Raw genomic sequence first — 23,491 nt, forward strand, 5'->3', positions numbered from 1 at the left:
ACTGAGCGGAGTAGAGTAGTAAACCCTATTTCACCACAAAAGCTTTTCCATTTTTTTAAGTTTTAGTTATATTTTAGTTATAACAAAATGTATTTACAAATGAGTCACCTCTATAGATTTTATAGGCAACTTATATTATTTGCAAATTATTTCGTGTAGTTTTTGAAGTTATTAGTCTCTGATGTATTGTTATACAAAAAACTACCAATAATTCCATACTAATGCGAATGCGAACAATGGTTATTTTTTGAGATAGGCAGAGACGTGACGAAGACAACTATTGATTACACGATAATTTTCTTATATGACTTAAATATGAAATCTGTTCGTTAAAATATGTTCAATATCAACATAGTATTTCATCCAATCAATAACATAATATCGCCAGGTGGCGGGAGAGAGCAATTTTCAAATGCTCAATATCTCATTAGTTTGTAGATTTTGCGAACGTCAAATAATGTATAGGACTTGCATGAATAGAATATAAATGATTGAATCGCAAAACCAAAGCATACTAAAATGTCATTTCCTGTTCTATAGCTCTTGCTGTTTCCATTTAGTTAATTTGTATATGGAGTAACGCATATGATGAGATTGATCAATACGAAGTTAAAAGTACTTAGAATTACAAGACAAATTACCACAAAGTAATGCAATAAACCGCTGAAATGATATAGATATGATTCGAATTAAATCGCCCTTTATGAAAATTTTAACTGTGTGAAAATGTTGATTGTGACAGCGTTTTTTCCCCTTGCAGATATTTTATATCTTTTCTCAACAACCATTTGCAATACTCGACTGGAAGTCCAACCCAATACTCAATGATAACGATTTGTTGAATAATCACCGGCTGCGTCACAACTAATATATAAATTGATTTGTACAGTATGAGAATTGACCCATTTTTTGACAATCAGCAATTTAATGACACTAAACCCCGGGAAAACAGTTGTTGCAAAGATGAATTCTCCGATTCCCTGACATAATATTGCCACTATTACCATGGTGCAGGGCAATACCTCAAAACATTGAACTATGGATACACACTCAACAAAAGAATATTGAGTTTCATGACTGATTTCTCCTTTATTAGTGTTACCCCCTATGAATTAGAAGCGTAATACGAAACGTTCAATAAACAAAACGATGGCCAGCAAATGACGTCTGAAACTAATGAAATTATTGTTTCCTGGTTTGTAAAGGCGCAAGTAACTTGTCTCTTGTAAACACCTTTTGTCTGCAATGTGATTTTATTAGTGTCCGTTTAGTTATCAAAGTATTTATTGTTCGTATGATGACGGTTTTGAAAAAAAATGTTCGACCTTCACAGTTAATAATTCACTGTTGGTTCAACAATCAACTGATGTTGTGAAAGCCAAGTTTTATTTTTAGTCTCTTTGTGGATTCACGAAATTAACTTTTTTTCCCATTTTGAAAATTGTGAGTAAGCGCTATCAAACCAACTAGTTATTGAAAGCAACCTTAAGTTTCTGTCTGAAAGAAGTCTTCATTTATTCATTAATATTTTATAGGCATGTCACAGTGCCTAAATGTCGTAACAACCAAGTTCGTAAAATCCGAGATACTTGTTTTTGATTTCGTTGAGGTATATACGAATATCATCAACACATTTGTAAGTTTAACTAAGTGTTGTGTTGAATTACAGAAGCTTACCTCACTTTTAAAGAGAACTGTCTTGTGCGTCAACTGCGATCGATGGAGAAGACATTTGCGGCAGATTGTATGCCGATATTATAGATACACTGACGCAATTCGAAATGTAGTGTTTATATATTATGAGAAAGACTACTTTACATCGAATATTCTCCTTTGAAACGAAATGTCGAGTTAAAAAGGGCGCTAGGACAGATGTAATATATAATCAATTTTATACAAAAATATGAAAAAATCTATGAACACTTTGCATGTCAGTTCAAATAATTTCTAGATATGCTAGGCTTTAGAGAACCCAATGTCAGAACTTAAATTTGCGAAAAAAATAATTTGTACTCATTGCACGATATAAATGATTGTGATTATCAAACTTAGCTTCAAATCACTTCTTTAGTAAATATAATTTAGAAGAGAACTTAATGATAATAAATTAATTAACTTAAGCGCTACTCGAGGAGGCTTAAACAATCGAAAGTGAAATTCAGTTCAGTGAAACAAAGAAACAACATCTTGAAGTGACTCAAACCCTAATGCGTTGAAAGATAACCTAATTTGACATTTCCTTCAACCATTTCCCAAAGGGAAACAGATCGTGTAAAAAATCAGTAATTTTATACTTCAGTGCATTGATACGAAGCTTGTGCCAAGAAATTGTTTTTAAAGCACAAGTTATCTGTATCCAAATCAAATAATATGTTTATATTCACAGCATACTTCATTATCAGTGAGGACTATTTTATCGCTCTTCAGATTATTAACTGTAAAACTCCAATCAAAGTTGCTGATTTTTTAATAGAAACCCCCACTCTTAGCTAAGATGTTGTCGCGCATTGATTCGGGGAATGAGAATACACAAACGTTATGATTAAATTGAGAAATTCTTCAGAATTGAGTAACTATTATTCGAGGGGATTTCAAACGCTTCAAAAGCTTTCTTCAAAAGGCGGTTTTTAAGATATATAATCGCGACGCTCAAGCGATAGGAACAAGGAAGAAGAATTTGTTTACAAGTTTGATCGAAGTAAAATAAGTTTTGTTTGATTTTATAGTAGAATGATAATTTTTTTGCCTATTTTAACGTTTTTTTCAAATCACAATTACCGTGTTTTGAACGAGTTGATTGAAGATCTTATTTACAAGATTTTTAGTCGTCAGGTCATGAATATGCAGAACAATAGTTGGTTAATAGTTTTAATTATGATGTATTGACAGAAGTAACTGGTAACGAAACAAAAATTATCTTATCATCAAGTGGTGAACGTGCGCTTTTGTCATTCCCGTACAAAAATGAAAAATTTAAAACTTACAAATATTTTCAACTCCTAAGCACATTTTTAAAATAATGAGTTAATCAATAATAAAATTGATCTTTTGTAACACTCTTTATAAACGGCCCAGTTTCAAGGAAAACCTCATTCATGTAATATCACCAGAATATTAATATTGAGTCACACTTTAAGAGGGGAAATTCGTTTGAACTGCAAATACAAGTTAACAAATGCGTTTTACTTTCATCTATATAGTTATTGCCTTATTCCGCCTTTTTATTTACTTCTCCCCATCTGTAAGTACGTCTTTTATAGAAATAATCGAAAGATATAATACTGCTAAGGCATAACAAATATTATGTCTAAAAAAATAAACTAATTGTGGGTTCTCTTAATCTTTTATCTCATCAAAACGAGATATAAAATCATATTTTAGCAGCAAATTATACTAAAAAATCTCCTATCCAAGTGGACATTGTTGGAAGATTTCAATAATATGCAATTTCGTTGAATGATAACATAATAAATATAATAGTTATATGCATTTCAAGTTTTAACTATGAAGATTCAAATCGAACTATTTTAATCAATTGTATCGATTACTTCATAACTGGAGCAATTAGGCCAATACAACATTGCAATTAAAGGTGTTTTCCTCATTTAATGGAGCATTAACAAAATGAAAAATGTATTTGTTTATCTTTGTATAATAATATGCAACGCAAACATCTTATAAATCAGGTTACAATTGCAACCAATCATGAAACTATGGAGCTAAGACAGTGGCTTGAAACCTTCTTTTTTTTTTAATTACTCCTTCGCGTATTTTGGAACTCTTATTCCCCCCTCACTTTGCATAAAACTATATTATTTGTCAACTATTCAATGGATAACTCACGGGTGTTATGCGCATGTTCCCACTTTTGTACAGTTTAAGTAGTTTATACGTAAGTCTAAACAAGTATATTAGTAATAGTGTAATTATTCATAAGAACTGGAAATCATTGGTAATACTATAGCAAACAAGAAGCACAATTCCTCCTCATGAAACACAAAATTCCTGATGAGAAATTACCCATCGTTAGGAAACGTGGAGCTAAGCTTTAAATAAGCAGTATATATTTTATTTGTAGTTTGGGTGAAATAGATGAAAATTACCAAGATGACGTTCCAAACGAGAGTCGACATAAATATAATCGTCATAAAATATCCCTTCAACAGTATGAGGCGTGCCTTTTTTTCTCTCACTCACTTCTCTCTAATATCTTATCATAAATCCCTTACATGTGACGACGAATTGTAGTCGGTTGTCGATAACTCGATGGGGATGTAGTTGTCCGTCGGGTCGAGCCCGGTCAACCGTGAGCTGTTGTACAATTGGTCCACGCTTAAACATGTTTTTCTTTAGCATGCTACATCGTATTAGTAGAAAGTAGACTCAGCTGCAAAATATAATCAAATTTCTAATCTTTTATAGCAAAATGTCAAATTGGGTAAATTGAGAACTCTGTAAGGTCGTTTTGCAATTTCAATTCTGTAATTACTCGAAAACCAGCGAAGGACAAAGTATATTTTTAGTGATCTACATGTGCTTTCCACAAGCTGTTCATGGATATGGATTTACAAAATGTCACGACTCGAAATACAGGATATGTTCCTCTTTCGGAACTGGACTACATTGTAATAGATTCAAAGGTCAGATAGATCGTATATATTATAACTCTTCCTGATCAATTTCAATAGCCTTTTTTGTAACCGACAATCAGTTTTGTTTCACTATATAATTATGTATAATCATAAATATAATTAATTAAACGCTGGATAATGCCGGTGTTTCATACCTTCACATTGAATAATGAGATCAGACAATTAACCAATGGTATGGCTCATCTGTGTTTATGGGCTGGAATACTTCAGGTTTTGCATTTTACGAAACCAATTTAATACATCTGAAAAAGGTGGCAAACATAGAATATCAATCAGATATTTTAATACCTTTAAAGTCAAACAGTTAAAATTTTATATATGCACTATCCATTAGGCCAGTTGAAAAATATTCATTTCCCGCATGAATAGTTCGATAATTATGTAGCTGTTTTATGTCATAAAAGCTGTATCTTTGTACAAACAAGAGGCTTTCCAACTTGAGTAAACGACACGGAACACAAGTAGCGTTAAGAAAATATGAGCCCAATCATTATATTTCAAAATATTTAATTTAACGGAACCAAGATCTTGTTAGGCAGCAATGTTTGTTACAAGGAAATAGATAACATGTAATCCATGCTACATGTATTCAGTTTGGAATTTATTCGTCGACTTTTTCAAATACATATATGTTTTCAAATACTATGTGTCTGTCCAATTGAAAAGTATATCGAAGACACACTAAAAGTTGCTAGTTTAGTCACAGAAGTACAGTTTATTTTGTGCGTTCAAGTTATGTAAGAAACAATTCCGAGTGTTCAAATTTCGATAACAGATATATAATAAACACTTGGTATAAAGGGTGCTAAACAAACAAATGTTGTGAAGCTTATTTTGTGCTTTGTCAAAGCTGGTTCCATGACTAATGCATTGAGTTACTACATTTATTAAATACAATCTGTGTCAAATAGGACTGAACTTTGACGAATATTTTTTATATAAACGCCACGAAAAAAGATTGATCCTTCTTTAAACTGCAAGCTCCAAGAATATCCTGTAATATGATTATATGATTCCATAATTATATCTATATCGACATATGTAGCAACCGGTCGATGCAGAATTTAAACAAAGATTGTCCAGCAACGTCTCCCACAAATTAAAATGCAATTATACTCAGCTGTACAAACTATCTGCAGCAATGAAATGCAGAATTTATTACCATTTTGCCAGACCGTCGCCCCAGCATAAATTACGTAAAAAGACTCCGTGAGAAAAGAGTGTCGAATTTATTTATTATATAATTTTAATTTTAATACTGATGCACGAGACGTTTCTTGTTTATTCATTTTAGGTTATGGTATTTGTTGAGGACAACATCTCCGTTTTTTCATCAGCACTTACTATTAAACTATATAAGTGTAAATGTTATAGTTTGTAAAGATTTTTTGTGATATGTTAATAAACACATGTAAATGTAATTCAATTCGAACTATAAGCGTTTGAGGAAAAATCTTTGGATTAAAAAACTCATGCTTCTATCATTTTAAAATAAATTGGATGATTCGTATATAAATTAATTATATAAATTAAGTAGTACACGAGTTACGCCGTAAAATGGCATTCAATTTTTTTTTTCAAATACCAAATGTGACGTGATGCTTATGTTTATAATACAACAAGCGTAGACTCATCTCTTTTGTTGACGTAAAATTTCCTATCTATGGAATGTGAACAGAATACTGACAACTAACAACCTTTTTCATGATCTTCGATACCTCCACTTATAGGTTAAATAATCTATTTGTTAGCAGTTTGCATAACATATTTATTCTCCGTTTATATAAACGTGGTTGAATAAAAAATTCTGAGAGCATATCTCAATTCTCAATACATTTTCTCATTGAATCATATATATCTATTTCCATTTTCCATTTTCAGAAAGCATTGCCTATACCTTGTCTTATGTTTGCTCTTGGAGTGTTGGGGAACATGCTTGGTATCGTTTCTCTGGTAAGGTATAAGTACAGAAGAGCTCGTCCTCACAGTCCACTCACTTGCTCCTCAGCTTACACTCCTTCTCCAAATTTTCGTGAGAAAAATGGTGATAGATCAAGGGATGTTTCTGATTTCAATCATCAACAAAGAAAAGTTTCTACGGGAATGCGTAATAAAAATGGTAATTTTGCCTGGTTTTATATATTTATAGTTTTCTTGTGCGTTAGAAAACCAGTGTGCTATCTAAATTCAATAGCATGTAATTGGTAAAAATGGCTGAAATGTTACCAAATTTTCTCACACAATTTTATATTAGTAACACTGATATTGAAATGCTAATTTTAAAGGCGAAATTTGTTATACATATCATATAAAAATCTATTTTTAGATCATATGCTATTAAAGATTGAAACAATTTTTGTTGTAAATCAATGACTTCATATACTTCGTAAATACCAGCATATAGTGGTCATCACAGTCATTCCTTTATCAAAACAAAATGATATGCTGAAATTAAACTGTTGTTTGATATGAAGACATATTTTCAATGGTTTAAAACGTGAGTAAGTGTGAGTAACAAAAGAACGCTGTGGCATTTCACCTGATTATAATATACCACTTTTCGAATTTTTTAATAGTATAAAATAGAACAGATCCTTTGAGTGCGTATTTTGTTTTTTAACAAAAATGCTATGTTATTTATCTTGCTTTGTTCAATGAAACTTCTTTTTGCGTATACCCCAAGTTCAACCACAAAGCGGCTTTATTGTTGAGCCGATAAACAGCAGTGAAGTCGTCATTGGAACCACAAACCACGATACAATTATTGACATGCAAAACAGTTTGAGAATTTGGTTATGTTGATTTATTACTCGCAATAAATCACTGTCTACTTCTAAATGCTGATTCGCGTATATAATAAATAGCAGCGATGACATAATAAGCTATGCCCATGTAAGGTTGTAAATAATGTAACAATAAGTGCAATAAAGATTTTAAAATTCAAATATGCTTCTAACGAACTTGAGAACGGACACACAACCTGACTCAAATACTGTCGTAGTTTTTTTCTTACATAAACGCAACTTCACACTTGCATTAATTTTGCTTGTACACGTGCTTTATGTTATTTGCTCTGTTAAAACGCGTCCTGGCGGGTTTAGAGAAGAGAAAAATGATTATTCACACATGAAACACATGTATATAGAACCGGAATTGCAATACTGGTTAAGCAGGAACAAAGGTTTAAGATGGCTTATTACTGCGCGACCGAACCGAAAAATATAATCCCAAACTGAAATAAAAAAGATATTGACCTTTGCGATCATATTTTTAATAGAAATGTATGTAATATTTTATCATTTTTAGAATAGTAATTCAAACTGACTATGAGGAATATTTGCAATATTGATCCAATAGCAAGTTCAAATTTTAAATAGCAACGCACATTCATATCTTATAGACCGCGAATTGTTTTCTATACATACCTATTACAGAAAATTTTCAAGTCAATTGATCCGTAACATATATATATTTGAGCTCACAACGTGACATTTTGGGGTACTCCCGGAGTATGTGTAACAGGTTAGGGTTGAGTCATAATTTTGTTCTGATTTCCCTATTTTAGTTCTATTACGAGTTATGGAACTGTCTGTGTTAGCCAAGTGAATACACCCCATGTTCATAGTAATCAATTACTTTACACAACTTGATGTAAAGTAGACGAACAAAATTAGTCACTTCCATATTGGTACACATACTTCTGGTTCTTGAGCCCCCATTTTTGTGTATATTTCATCCTGTCTTTTTCACGTTTGGATAATGTATATCAAGGGTAATATCTTTAGGTTGGATATTGTTTACAATTATAACTTTTCTTTGTTTGTTACTTAATATTTAGAACTTTTATTTGGGTAGTGAATTGCAATCTCTTGAAAAAAGCAGAGCAAAGTAGAGCATGGGAAGCAACTAAAAATTTAGAAGTCCACTCGTGTTTTAAGGAGAATAATGCCTATCTTACATTTTGGAAATACGGGATTAGTACATTTTGTGCAAAGTAGAAATTACCCCATACTCTGTGAAAATCGACATTTGCAAGTCGACAGTAATCGCCACATTGTGGTATTTTATCGACATTTATATTTCGTATCCGAAGGCGGGTATCTAAGTAATACCACGTGTTGCGACCATATAGTAAGTAAAGGCTTCTAGCAAAATTGTCGTAATTCAGTGAATTTTATCGTAAATCCAAATGCTTTATTTCTCATAACTGTAGTTTAACTGAAATAGGCCTTTGTACAAGATGAGCATATTGTGATTTAGTCGATTTTTTGAAGTTCGATATACGATACCGGCACCTGTACGTGAAAATTTATAAACAGTTGAGAAGCAACATTCTCCTAAGACATAATTCTAGGAATCTTAAAATGGTATATGTCCTAATACGGATCACATAAGAATCGTGCTATAGCGTGACAATTCGGCAATATTTCATACCTGAACGTGGATAATTACACGAATAAATCAAGGGTATAATGACGATAATGAATGGTTTGTCATGAGTCTAACAGCATCAATTTGTTGAAACTTCATGTTGAATACCTGAAATAATAATACTTGATAATTTTTGTGACGTATAAAATGTATTCCACAAGAATCCACTTTGTGCGAATGTGTAAAATTTCGAGGTCGCAAATTTTAGTGATATATCGAAGTAAAATTGTGCGTTATTTGTTAAAAACAGAATGGATCTAATCAAACAAATGGTTATAATAGCATTGCTTTTATGTCGGATATATAGCTGAAACCCTTTCTTTTGTCATTATGTATATGAGAAATGTTTGTACATGTATGTCTTTGTTCTTGCTTCTGTCGATAAATTTCATTACAGGGGGATGGATCCATGTGTAATAATGATAGCCCTGGCAAATCCTTTGTCTGTCTGTATATTCTCAATTACCTCACACAGATACCACCATAATTTGCCCTTTAAACGATTTCACGTTCAATTTCCCAATAATTAATAACCCGCAATGTACTCATAGTTGAAGTAGTCATGGTTCAAACGAATGTCTTTTTTGAGAATGTGCCGTCCTCAGGATGAGTGGCACAAACATGACAGCCAATCGTAGCTAAAAAAAAAGTAAATCTTTCTGGTAGGGACACGTAACTTCCTAAACACTAGAAAAAGTGGGGATCTGTTATTCAATTTTTTTAAGCTGAAATAATGGCCATTTGAAATTTGTATGAATGACATCAAGCCGCCATCTAAGGCATTTTATCTTATAGTGATGTGTATGATGTATTCAATTATACTCACGGGTTAAGTTACGTTTTAATGTCTTTTTACTTTGTTGTTTGCAATAAACAGTCTGCGTATGCGTCATTCGACAGTTTGGACCACATATTATATGAAAAACAAGATTTACACAAATCAAATCGCTTGGTTGTGGCATTGTTATTTGGTACAGATATAATTTACATACAGTTTACAAATCCTGATGTCATTACATCTCCTTCTTTTTGATCATTCCGAATAATTGGGTGTCGTGACAAGCTAAGCCTCGCAAAAGTGAAATTACAAGCGTATTAGTGACTGAACCGAATAGAAAAAAAAAGTATTTTCCATAATCCCATGGCTGAAAATTTTATGAAATTATATTAAACGCCGAGTAACAGGCTTCAATTATTTATATAAAAAATAGGTCTATTGAAATTTATTCTCCGAGATAATTTATGTGTGTAATTTTTGTTGGAAGTTATTTTTGTATTATAGTTCAGTGTAGAACCCTTTCATTGAATAGTTATAGTTGTGTAAAATATACCTATGCAAATATGGATTCTTCGTAACCCATGCAATGTTATCATGTTTAATAAACACTTCTATTTTCGATTAGAATTTGCTCATTAGAATTACGTGCTACACATTAATTTGTTAATTTTATGAGTAGAGTTTTTATATGTTTTTTCATTCAGAATACGTTATTATTTTATATTTTAATGTCTTTTCGCCTACATTTTCAGATATTTTACCCGGAACGAAACGACGCAGAAAAAATAAGTTTGGACCGTTTCATACACTTGTACTTGCTCTTATAGCGGTTGACTTGGCTGGAAATTTAGCCACTTCTCCAGTTACACTATATTTGTATGCAACGAACACTACCATCAAGGTAAACAAAAACGTAGTTTACTTCCTATTTATATGAGAGGTAACATTAAGCATAAAATTTTTGAACTTTGTCGAACTTTTATATAAAAGGACCATTTAATTCAATAGAGTAATTTCAGCAACATGTCCCATGGAATCCAAAACTCGAACAGTACAATAACTGCATGAAGTTACATTAATAAATAATTGGTTTTTAGTTCTCGAAATGAAATGAAAATATACCAAAATCATACACCTATGATCAAACACAAACTGCGAGTGCGTGTTTGCTGCATATTAAATCCACGTTTGACAAGAAGAAGCTAAAACCAAACGTTTGGGATAAGAAACTTGACGTAATCTATTTCAAAATATTACAAATCAAAAATTCTTGCGCCAGCTTTCAATCAGTGAAACTTGTGTTTATGGAGGTTGAAAAACTTATAGCATGAGAAACAACAGCGGTTTCTTAATATTATTAAATCCAGTTGAAAAACAAGATCTTGAAAAGGTAATAAAAGCAACCAATTGCCATGCATTTCATGCTAATAAATAATGCGGAATACATTAAAGTAATATTCCATGAAAATGCAATATTGAATCGATTTGAATATGCAAAAGTGATGAAATTTCGACGTGAATCATGGAATAACAAAACAAATTACATTTTAGTAAATATTTGCATCAGTAGTTATTCGCCGCCCATCTAAAATTTTGGTCAAAACAATTGAGCTTTGGGACTGAGCAGTCTACCATTACCGTCAGTACAAGACACTCATGTGTCTCTTTAATTGGCCACGAATTGGCGCAAAATTATTTTATTCAAAAAATCAAATTTATGTAAATTGATTTTGTTCACCCAGGCGGCAGGGGGAGACGCTCTTTGCAATTATAGTGCATTCGCAATGATGTTTTTTGGTATCGTGACGATGGCATCACTGACAACGATGGCAATCGAACGCGTGTTGAGTATACAATGTCCGTATTTTTATCATCGACATGTGACGTCACGTACGGTAAGTTTTTAATGTTTGTTTATCATGTAATTCAGTAAGCAATTTTGGTTTTTCCGCATATGAGTGTCCGCAGTTTTGAGAAATTCCATCAGCCAAAGCATTGGCCTGGTACCCTATTTTCTCATATAATTGCAAATACACCAAAACGGGTCATAAATGATTCAAAAAGTCATCTGAGTTTGTTTTTTCTTACTTGTCGAAAGTACAAAAGAAAGTTCTAGGCGAAACGAATAACATGGACATAAGACGATTTCACGCTGCTATAATTTTTATTTCAGGTCATTTTTGTACATACCAAATTCAAACAATTTTGCGAATTAGAACGATAAATCTATTCGGAGCATGACCAATTGGCCTACTTAAGAGTTCCGAAACCGCTGATTGTGGACACAGACGGACCTTCCGTATATACAAATCAATTCTATCAACGTAACTCGACGATGATCTCAGTTTAGACCAAGTTAACACTTTTGTCAAACAAGATCCATATATGCATCGCGTCAATGGCCCACGATTCACCTTCGACTTGTGCTTGAAACAATGATTCTTGATAACCTAGATCTAATTTTGTTAATCCCTTTCAGACAATAAAAAGAACCATCGTAGACTTGGCACATTTTCAGTTTTAAAAAGCTAATAATAACAAGTGCGTTTGGTGCTTTAGTGAAATGCCAATCACTCTTCTTTCAGCACGTGCAAAAGTCTTTTTAATCCCATTCCTAAATAATCCATAAAAATTTGTATTATGTGTCATTTTAATTTTGAAATTAACAAAAAGAAAGCTTGATATACCATGAGAACTTATTCCAAATATTCCAGCTTAAGAAACTAATATATTATTTATAAAGTAAATCGGCATGAATACATACATTTAACACAATGTGTTACTTTGGCTCAAGTAGTCTTATCATTCATTGTCGAGAACGTAAAGTAAAATATCATTAGAGATGGGCGACAGCGACATTGTGAAATTCTTAACCTAACAGAGGCTGATTTAATTGAATGAATACATCGTTATCGACCGGTTTGTAATATACCTTGTCACTTTTTTCCTCTTTTACTGTTCCGTATCCTTTAAAACTAAATCATCTGTCTGGGTTTTATATCCACCATTCAATATCTTCAAAAAAATTGTAGAAAATATTATTATTATTGAAATTTTCAGCATCACTCGGGATTTTACACAAGATTTTTCGCTTTGAAATTATATAAAATCAATTCTTATTGGATTCATAGTACTTTGTGGTGGTTCAATGCAACAGGAACGTTGCTAGTTTCTCAGTGATGCGGTTAGAAGACATGATTTTTATGTCGTCCATTATACGTGACATGCAATATTTATCCCATACACAACAAGTCCATTAAAGTAGAGATCTTTGAAATCACCAGTGAATAAATCAGACATGATAAAAATACGGTAGGTCTACTTGTACTTGCTCGAACTATCATTATTTTCGATTCACGGTTTTGGTAAATGTGACAGCGATATACTGTGAAAAAAGAATTATATTAGTAGTATTTTCAAAACAATCTTTATTGTGCTAAACATGTGGGTCGTGGTTGACGGTGTGATTCCTTCGATTAATTGTATATATGGTCTTGATCTGATAGGGAAAGAATCAAGGGTATCTTTTTAAATATAACAAAAACGAACTTTTAACTGAACAAACCCTGAAATTGGTATAATTATTTGAAATTTGGAGGTAATCCTGAACGCTAATATGATCTAAATCAATAAAATAGTGTTTATTCTTCACGCAGAATGTGTAATCTTTTGTTTTAATTTACTTACCTAAAAGGTTTTTAGAAACAAAATCTTTGTTTAAAAACTCAAAACAATAGTCGAAATTCTGAGAATCGTTCAAAATTTCAAATTTTCCTGAACTTTCTTTCACGTTGTTTTGGATAACCCGGAAAATTCGCTAATTCAATATCCAAAAATTTAGGTATGCAAATTTTTTTTATATTAAATTTTGAATCAACATCGCAATATACAGACTTTGATAAAAATTTTGTATGATCATAGATGATCAAGAACTAATTACAATTGCATTGCGAATCGTATCATTAGCTTTATAAGTACTGGCCACATATGGTCAAGTGACAATTGAGTTTTGAAAAACTTGTTTGCATGATAAATCCGTGAAAGAGGGTTGAGGATTATATTATACGGCGAGATGGGTAAACAATCTAATTACTGATAACATTGGCATTATTACTATGAGATCAATAAAATAAAAATATTTTCAGTAATTCCTAATACACAACCCGAAAAGAGTCAATAACTATTTCGAATTATTAAAACCGCTCTTGTTGTAGAGTCTGTAATGTCGACCATCGTCTGCGCCGCAGACTTTGCGGTGTATCTCTCCAGTTTGAGAGCATTATTGGGTGTAGAACAAAAATTTGAAGACAATTGTAGTTGAATTAATTCCTATTCAACAACTTTTACAAATAAAACACTTAACGAAAGTCACAATGTTCAACTTGAAGTATGAATTTTTAATTTGGAATGTGCTTCAAGTTGTCATCGCTGGTCTCAACGACTTTCAAGATTGACATTACGACTTTGTACTTAATTTCTGCCTTTGGAAATTCCCACCCTGCAAATTTTTTATATTGGGAGCATACAATAATTATTTAATTTCGATGTTGGTGTTAATGGCAAATATATTGAATCTGACACAATATTATTAATTACTACAATATGGCAACCATGACATATTTTTTATTTCTATTAGTTATTAATTTTTAGTACTGCCAGCTGAACAAATTGATGTAATTCAAGACGTAACCACGGATTTCAAGAAAAATACTCAAAAAAATTATCTTCAAAGTTGCTGTTAGAACATACCGTGCACAACTTTTCGTATCAAATTATCAAGTTGTAAAAACAATTCAGTCGGTAATACTATAAAATATCCATGGTATCCAACTACAAAAATAGTTTCCTAACGTATAACATATCGATGTCTCGATCATAATTGTTTTCAAATGTACAATAAACCTATTGTGTAAAACAGGCGTGGCGAAAGGAATTTCGAATTCAATGGATAATTTATGGTAATTTTATGCACGTTTTCTTCATGGATAAAGACTCTAAATCTAATACATTTGCCAGTGGTTTTCATATTAATTTCAACTTTACGGCTAACAATCTAAACAGAGCCAGATTAATAATACCAAATAAGTGCATTTGAATAAGGTGCTAAGAAACCTTTCAAATTTTAGGTCTTTGAAAACGTAGTTATATGGGTAAACGTAGATAGGTATAATATGCTCGCAAGGTTGAAATTTGGGTATCTGGAGTTGGTCTTCTCATTCCGCGTTAAATCGTCATGTATTCTGGTCTGAAATATTAAGCTCAGTTTATATTATTGGGAAAATATTATTAACGCATTACTAAGTTTTATCTGTGAATAATCTGATCATTGAGATATTATTTTTAACTCATTTCTAAGAATTTTCAGTTCTATCATATTATTATTCTAAATACTAAACCTTTTATTATATCCTAATGAACGGTGTCAGATTGAAAATATTATTTTTTTATTGCTGTACAGTCTACAGAAAATATTGCAGATACGCTTTTACCAATCTATTTTACGTGCTGAAAGTTTTTGCCAGCAAAAATTATTAGCTGCTAAAATTTTGTACGCAATCTCATTTTAAAAGCACCACCCAGCTTGAACTAATGTTAAAATAATAGGCTTAAATTTGCCACAAATCTAATTTTTTTCATATAATGTTTAATTAAAGTGATCTTTGTCGATTTGTTGCTTTGTTCGCCTCATGTATGATAAGATGAGGTGTTTTCAAAAAATTTTATCAATGCAAACCTAATTCAAGAAATCAAGATGACATATACACGCAGTACATATACACGTCTACTTAAAAGTTTCGTGATACTAAATCAATTTCAGCACTTCAAAATGATTTATTATGAACACTCGCAGGGATATAAGTGCTCCGTGAACTTTAAAAGAACCTCATTTTTTCAAAAAAATCTACTTCACGCATTATCAAATAATTGGTATTATGAACGACATAGAAACTAGATAATATTTGAGTTCTGAATCATGAACTGCATTGTTATTGTCGCATTTCAGCCAAAATTTAAATAAAAATTGTTCTCAATCACGATTCATCCACTAAATTACACGGTGAAAATGTAATCGACCATAATGTCGTCTATCATTCAATTTACTCTTCTTCGTTGTTGGAAATCTTCATAAATTCAATTTAGAATTTTTTAAATTTTTCTGATTTTTTGACCCCAGGGTCAAAATCATTTATCTGAATTAGAGAGAAATTATTTGCACTTGAAATAACCCAATATTTGTGGCCATGGTGGTCGAAATATAATACCTTTGTTCTATCTTAATTCAGGCAAATATCGCAATTTTAATCATTCTCGTGTCATCGACTATCTTCTCGGCTTTACCTTCTATGGGATTTGGAACAGTTCGCCCAATGTTTCCATATACTTGGTGTTTTGCAGACTGGCAAGCTAAAGAACCAAAAGCTATGGTAATGATAGATTACAAAATCTAGCTTTAACTGTTCGGTGCATTTCATCTGTGAAATTATTATATAATATAATCATTCCACTGTTGCTTATCTTGTATAATTGTGCGTTACAATCGTATTTTTTTCGCCTAATATGTGTCAATTTATATTTAAAAATGTTTTTGATCGACGACTCGGCACTTATGTTATTCATTTTAGAAAACGACTCAACCTGCATCCAGCCTTGTTGTCAAGGTATCATCAAATGTGAAGTTTTCAGTTTTAGGAATTCCCATCTACATAAAGTACACGAAACATCTCTCGCGACCAAAACATTTGTTTGTAAATGTCACCTATGTCATGTATGTTAAATGAGTGATGATGCGTCAAAATAACGATTGAAATTCAAATAGAATGTTTTTTTCAATAATTGATTGATATTTTAAAAGTGTAAATTTACTGATTCTTAGCGCAGATAATCCATGTATTTTATCTTCTGCTACAAGTACATCATGCTTGCGACACAATTGTTTCTAAATTTACAAAGAGATCTCATATTATTCGGTTTTAAGCCTCAATTAATTATTTATTCAGAACTATACCTCCGACTGCCGAGAACAGAAAAAAATCCGATGTAAATCATTTAATTCTGGGTATTTGAGACAAGAATTTTGAGCTTTTAGGCTAAAGTTGAAACAAAAATTCAATCATCATTTTGGGGAAATACATTGCTCTTATCACTAATGATCTTAAAATGTACAATAGTATTAGCAAAACTTGCCAGCCATTTGCATAATTTATTATTTATTCGATTTTTTCAGTAGAAAATGAACTTAACGCAACACATCACAAATTAATGAAAGTGAAAATAGATTTCTATTAATATATCGCGATTTTTTCACTCTTGATACGTTAATACCTTACATTGCAGGATGGATACGCCTCGTTATATTAATTTGAATATTCGATCGCCTGAGCTCTCTATTTTTTTAATCAAGCTTGGTACGAAATACCAATCTACAAGTTCAGATATGGTCCGAACCAGGCCAATAAAATAGCTTTAACTATTTTCATGTTCTGTAACTATAAGAATCACAAGATGATTAGAATAAATGATTTAAAAATGTTTGCTTATTGTATTTATATATATAGCCCTAATTTAAATCTGGCCTGAAATGCTTGGTTTGGGTTACGTATCTGCCAGACATCATGATGCATTCAATTTATATGATAATAGTTTTGTTTTTTTTAATTTCTAGTCACTGTTTAAACTTGCGATAATACGATTGTTTAATAATTATAAGCTTCGTGATTGCAAATTTGGTTGATATTCAGTATTGACTTTCTACCTATAGATATATATATATGTTCTAATCGTTTTCAGGCTTTCAACTTTATATATGCAATAAGCGGAATAATCATGATATTCACAACATTAATATGCAATATTATTGTAGTCGTCGGATTATTTAAAATGAAATCACGGTAAGATATATCGTTTACTGTATGTTAAATAAATATTTCGTAAAAAATTGGGACACTTTTGAGTTGTATTCATTCACTTGAATTGATAATTCGAACTCATAATTATGAATACTTCTAAAAATCGATTCCGGGCCGGAGTTGTTGGAATAATAGTTCGTTATTCGTGACAGTGACAACTTAAATTAAGATCTTTTTGCTCTTCTTTGTAGTTAGATATGTTCACTTCATGTCTGCTTTTGGTTTGTAATGCTGCTTTAAGTGGCTTGGCAAAAGTAACAAAAAAATTCAGTTATCTTCAAGAATGCAATTTTAACATGCCCTCAATTAAAAAATTGGGCGCGAAGCTTTTAGTGCTGTAATGTTTTGTCACAGTTGTGTGCAAAATTCATTATAGAATTATGGAAACGTGACTTTTTTGTTGCATTATTTACAAATTTGCAAGTGAACTATCGGAAAGATCTAAAAGTTAAGATAAAGTTAAGTACGGTAATTAATGTGGAACGCCATTAGGTGTAAATTATTGCCAACAACTTGTGATTTATTTTATGCAAATTTAGTAAAGTGATTCGAAAGTTGAAATGCATTAACAATGTATTTTTTTGTGCAGAATGGCAACCGTGCACGGAAGACGAAAATCCACCGTTCGAAGGGAAACACAAATGATAATCCAGCTTATCGTTATGACTTGTATTTACCTGATATGCTGGCTACCATTAATGGTAAATGAATGACCATTATTAATTAGTTCATAGTTTGTTGTTGTTTGGTATTTGGTATATTTGGTATATTGTCAAGCGATAGAAGCAGTGTTCCATAACATCAAAGTAGGATAATTTCTCTTTTCCGTTATTGTTAGATGAGAATTACACGGGGCTTAAATATCACTGGTTGCTCCAATCTTTGTTCGACCAGCTAACGCACTGTACGTTGACGTTTCCGTCACGCAGTATTTGCGTCAAATAAACCAATGCGCTTACGTACGACGTTAAACTCCTTCGAGAGTTCACCCAAGGACGTAAACTATTTTGTGATCCAAAATTGACGAAGTGTGGGACATCAATAGATTTTCTTACGTTTAGGTATTGTTACCATCACGCCGTTTTTTCACATTTATTTCGGAAAGAATAATTACGTCACAGCCATCCATTTATTCGGATCATTCGTCATCATTCTGCTCAATATTGAATATAGAGAAAGTTAGGGAGTCATCACCTCAATTTTTTATTTGTAGCTAGGGTCACGCCCATTTTAGCCATTTAGTTGCTAAACAGTATATAAGCAACATATCTCAAAAATCGAAATCAATATTATTCTGATGTCAGACATGAAAAAATGAGCCAACTACTGGATAAAAACGACATCAATACTTAACAACCATATTTTTAATCTTTACAGTCATTAGTAAAACCGAAACAGGGTTGGTTCTTAACGATTTTCAATTTGATATTTTAGATTTGAAATTCCATGCTTTGTCCTTACTTTAGTTTACTTAGAATATGTTGACCCGGGTATTGGACCTGATTCGCGATTTATATGAGATAAAAACAAAGCGTACAGTGGGTCGTAGTTTTCTCTATCCTTGCTATTTTCACTATTGTCTCACGTTTGTGACCTTGCTTCGAACAAGGTGTCGCCTACATAAAAATGCATATGTGCAGTGACATACGCGGTCGCAAACATATAAACCCATTCATTTTTATACACTTACATGTCAAGTAGAGCAGTGGTTCCCAACCTTTTTTTCAGGCGACCCAGTGACCGAAACAAGTGACCGAAGATGATTTTTAGGCGACCCAGTTTGGGGTCGCGACAAATTGGTTGGTGAACACTTTTGTAGAGTAATAACTTTATTTGTTTAATTTCCCACCGATCCGTAACAAATTCAATGAGGCCTGATATGACATTTGACACGTTAAATCCGTCTATGTTTGAGATGTCACAAAGTCAACCCCTTCCCCCAAAATAGACACCCAACATCTAAACACAGTCTGTAGTATTCTCCATGGAATTTGCGCACGTCTAATTAACTCTAGGTTTCTGTCAATTTAACTTTTTGTCCCGAGTAGAAAAATCATATCCGTCTCATTTATATGCAAAGTTCGCATGTATTCGCATTGATCTCATCTGCACAGAGACATAAGAATATTTTTAATTACTGCCCGATGTACGGAAGGGTGTAATGAAAAGCATACATGTCTATATTATTACGGAAACACGATTATCTTCTCAACTGACAATTTTGGCTATGAACTTCATGTCCCTTCATAGTTTTATGCGGCAACTTGTATCGATCTGTATGCGCTATCCTCGTTACTCTAAGGCGGTGTTTCTCAACCCATGGGTCGCGACCCAAAACTGGGTCACCTGAAAATTAACTTGGGTCGCTTGTTTTTTCAACAAAAACCTAAAAGTTGCTAATTTCATTTTCTAGTAATTTCAATAGTAATTGTATACGTGGGAAGTATTACAGTGTAAAGACTCTGCAGCATTTTTTTCGTTTTGCTTTAAGTAAATCTACGTCACGAAAATCTCGCTGAGGGCAAACTAGCACAGCTTTATCACTTTGTTTTATATTATTCATTCAATTTTGGGGCCATAAAAATACTACATTCCACTTAGTATTTGAGCATATCCTTGGATCGCGAGATTTTTCAAAATTCATTTGTCGGAATATTGGGTCACAAAAAGTGGGGAACCACTTATCTAAGGGTCTGTTACAGCCCTACTATTGTATCGTAAATCAAGACAATCTTAGATATAAGTGTTTTAGATCAAGACTACAAATAGTTATTTTTTCATAATATATCAGGTTATTTGGTTCTTCGTGCTAGTCCAATTATCTGTATATTTACTTATCCCTGTCCGTGACTAAGTTTCTAAATACTATTGAAGACAGGTCATGAATCATGTAAGGTAAAGCAAAATATTTTTAATACTGAAACCCTGAATGAAGTGTGAATCTCTTCATTGAAATCATGACATTTCTCATCGAAAAGCATTATTATCGGAATGAAAATTACTGGTCTTAAATTGCTAAATGTTTGTGACAATTTTTATCTGATAATCATGGCTGAATAACAATGTATTTATAATATTTACATTAGACATGGAAGGCATTCTGCACAACATCACATATTCCATGAATAAATTGATTTTCCGATATTTGAGTACTCGTTATTTTCACAAATATTTCTAAAATCAAATAGTGTAATATCCGGCAATACAAAAGATAATTTTTTTATTATAACCATATTGTGAATAGATGTCCAATTCAAACTTATGATATAAATCTTATAAATATAAAATTTACATATGAATCAAATCCAAATAATGATTTTGAAAACGTTTATTAGGTTGGGAAAGCAGATCATATCTCACCCAGAATCAATGTTTGCACATTCAAAATATTATTCTTGTTTATGAATTTTAACTTAATATTGTTTTTATTTAGTGTGGATGTAATTTAAACAATTCTAATTCTACTTATACTCGAATATTGACAATTCAAGTGTGATAAAAAACGAGGACATTCCCGTTTACAATTTTATTTAAAAAATAACTTATTTAATATATCCTTTTATATATGTATATATGGGATAACGGAAGAATGCCCTTTTTAGATTCGAATTCTTGACAATCAAATCACAAGGCAAAGAAACGGAGAACAAGATAGAATCGCCATCTGGCTTGCAGCTGCAAATCCTATTTTGGATCCATGGGTAAATACTAACCAGTTAATCCATTTATCGTTTTATCGGCGCTTCCTATAGCAATGTATTTTTTAAATATTAGGCTTCAATCGATTTTTTTCTTTAACGAAAAGAAATTTAGTTGTTAATAAAATTGATGATATAAGAAAAAGTTTTTTCAATTATTCGGGAACACCACCGTGTAGATTGTAGAATGAATCCTGAAAATCCAAACAGAAAATATCGTATTATTCTTTCGTTTCCAGGTCTACATATTACTTCGAAGATCAGTTGTGAAACGGTTGGTCAATTTTGCTAAATCAAATTGTTTTCCACAAGTAGAAAATAATTTGAAAGTAATCGTAAATCCGTCTTCTCCACAAAACTGCAATTCTTCACCAATAGATAGACGAAAAGGTAAGCTTCAGAAATGTGGAATAACTTGATTCATTTATAGTCTTTTTTGCGATGTGTGACTTTATTTATTTGTCACATTCAGGCATATGATTCATAGTTTCTAATTGATACCACTCCCTCAAACACAGAAAGCAGTACGATTGTTTTTAATTGCTGTCAAAAGTATATGTTGGAGTATTGAAATCGATTAATGCGTACGAAGTTACTTTTAGTTATTGTTATCTATTTTAACATGAGTCAAAAATCGATTTACACGGGATTGTATTGAATGGCAAGACCACACAAATCCTTGTCATATATTTGAGGCTTCTTGAAATATTTTAATTTACAAATATGAAAGGCAAATCATTGTTAACGAAATCATGCTCTAAATTATTGATCAGTGAAATGTTATATTCATATGTTGGAAATATCAGCTTCGAGTATTGAATGGTCGAGCAATTAATTGATCACCGTCCCAATTGGTCACAAACTTCTTTCAGAGATGCAATATTGAATAAGATTTGCTGACTCGAAAATATATAAGTTATACCAAACCTTTTAGGAATTCTGGGGCACATTGCGAAAATTTGAGATGTTGCACGGGCAATATAATTAACACTGGAATTATTCTTTACACTGACTTATATTTTTTGCTAATTATTTCAGAATACGAACGCTGTTTGTCTCTGAATCAATTCATGTATTCCTGCAACGGTAACGCTATTACGTCACAAGTGAATATCTATCAGAATGGAGTGAATTCTTTGCAAAATTTAACAAAATCTCCTTCTTATGAGAGTTTATATGATAATGCTCAACTAACGGAAGATTTATAGAACCGTTTTTTCGAAAACTGTGAGGAAGTTTGCACATGGGAAATATTTGTCATATTACTGCTGATAAACAACTGTGTAAGTGTATTACCCTTTTTTTAATTAAAAAATTTTCAAGTAGGGAAAATAATATTATAGTCAAACTGCTTGTACCTAAATAATACCCGTGAAACTAATTTGCAACGCCATTGTTTTGTTTGTTAAAACACTCTTTACACGTGTTATTTCAATGTGTGTCGATGTGGGACGGATAATCACCTGAGAATAAAAGAAGTGAATAAACGGTGCATTATACACTGTCGAAATGAAAAAAAATTGATAATAGTCATCATATCGTTTAATATTAATCAAACACAAAAAATTGTTTTGATTCTGGTATAATACGGGATCCTGAAATTTTAAAATTTAATATTTTGGTTAAATAAACAGGGTATAGTGGTAATTATTTGGAAAATTATAATATAAAACAAAAAATTTACCATTCTTCAATCATTCTTCACCATCGGTTAGTGTGACATAAAATGCCATTTTTCTTATATTCATTATTTCCTATATCGTTGTCATTTCTTTTCACTGTGTTTACAATTCTTCAACTTTCAAACTACTTTCCGAATGATAAAAATTGAATTATATTTTGAAAGATTATAAATTTATTGAATATTGAATGTATTTGTGTTTTTCTGCTTTAGCTAATTAAATGAGCAAACAATTATCTATGAAGCTTAGTGGGTCGGTATGGGATCGGCTGCGCTGTCTTTTTGTCCGTACTAAATCAAAGTCATTCATGCTCAGCACCACTATGGGGTTTCTACTGATGCAG

At 31.9% G+C, this 23,491-nt stretch overlaps 1 protein-coding gene across 1 annotated transcript; it reads left to right on the forward strand.

Annotated features, from left to right (window-relative positions):
• The first annotated feature begins 4,386 nt into the window (after positions 1-4,386).
• LOC120344363 (prostaglandin E2 receptor EP2 subtype-like) lies at positions 4,387-23,324 on the forward strand. The gene is made up of 10 exons (XM_039413553.2): positions 4,387-4,640; positions 6,534-6,771; positions 10,614-10,762; positions 11,604-11,756; positions 16,146-16,286; positions 17,650-17,750; positions 18,358-18,469; positions 21,371-21,469; positions 21,706-21,856; positions 22,505-23,324. Exons 1-10 carry the CDS (start codon positions 4,554-4,556, stop codon positions 22,672-22,674), a joined length of 1,401 nt encoding a protein of 466 aa, XP_039269487.2. The 5' UTR covers positions 4,387-4,553; the 3' UTR covers positions 22,675-23,324.
• The last annotated feature ends 167 nt before the right edge of the window (positions 23,325-23,491 follow it).

Source organism: Styela clava, chromosome 5 (assembly GCF_964204865.1).
Source record: "Styela clava chromosome 5, kaStyClav1.hap1.2, whole genome shotgun sequence".
NCBI lineage: Eukaryota > Metazoa > Chordata > Ascidiacea > Stolidobranchia > Styelidae > Styela > Styela clava.

Excerpts from the sequence above, each read along its gene's own strand:
- LOC120344363 (XM_039413553.2), top strand. The coding sequence starts at position 4,554 with ATGGATATGGATTTACAAAATGTCACGACTCGAAATACAGGATATGTT. Across the intron at positions 10,763-11,603 it reads CAACGAACACTACCATCAAG|GCGGCAGGGGGAGACGCTCT; the intron begins GTAAACAAAAAC and ends TTGTTCACCCAG. Across the intron at positions 18,470-21,370 it reads TATGCTGGCTACCATTAATG|ATTCGAATTCTTGACAATCA; the intron begins GTAAATGAATGA and ends TGCCCTTTTTAG.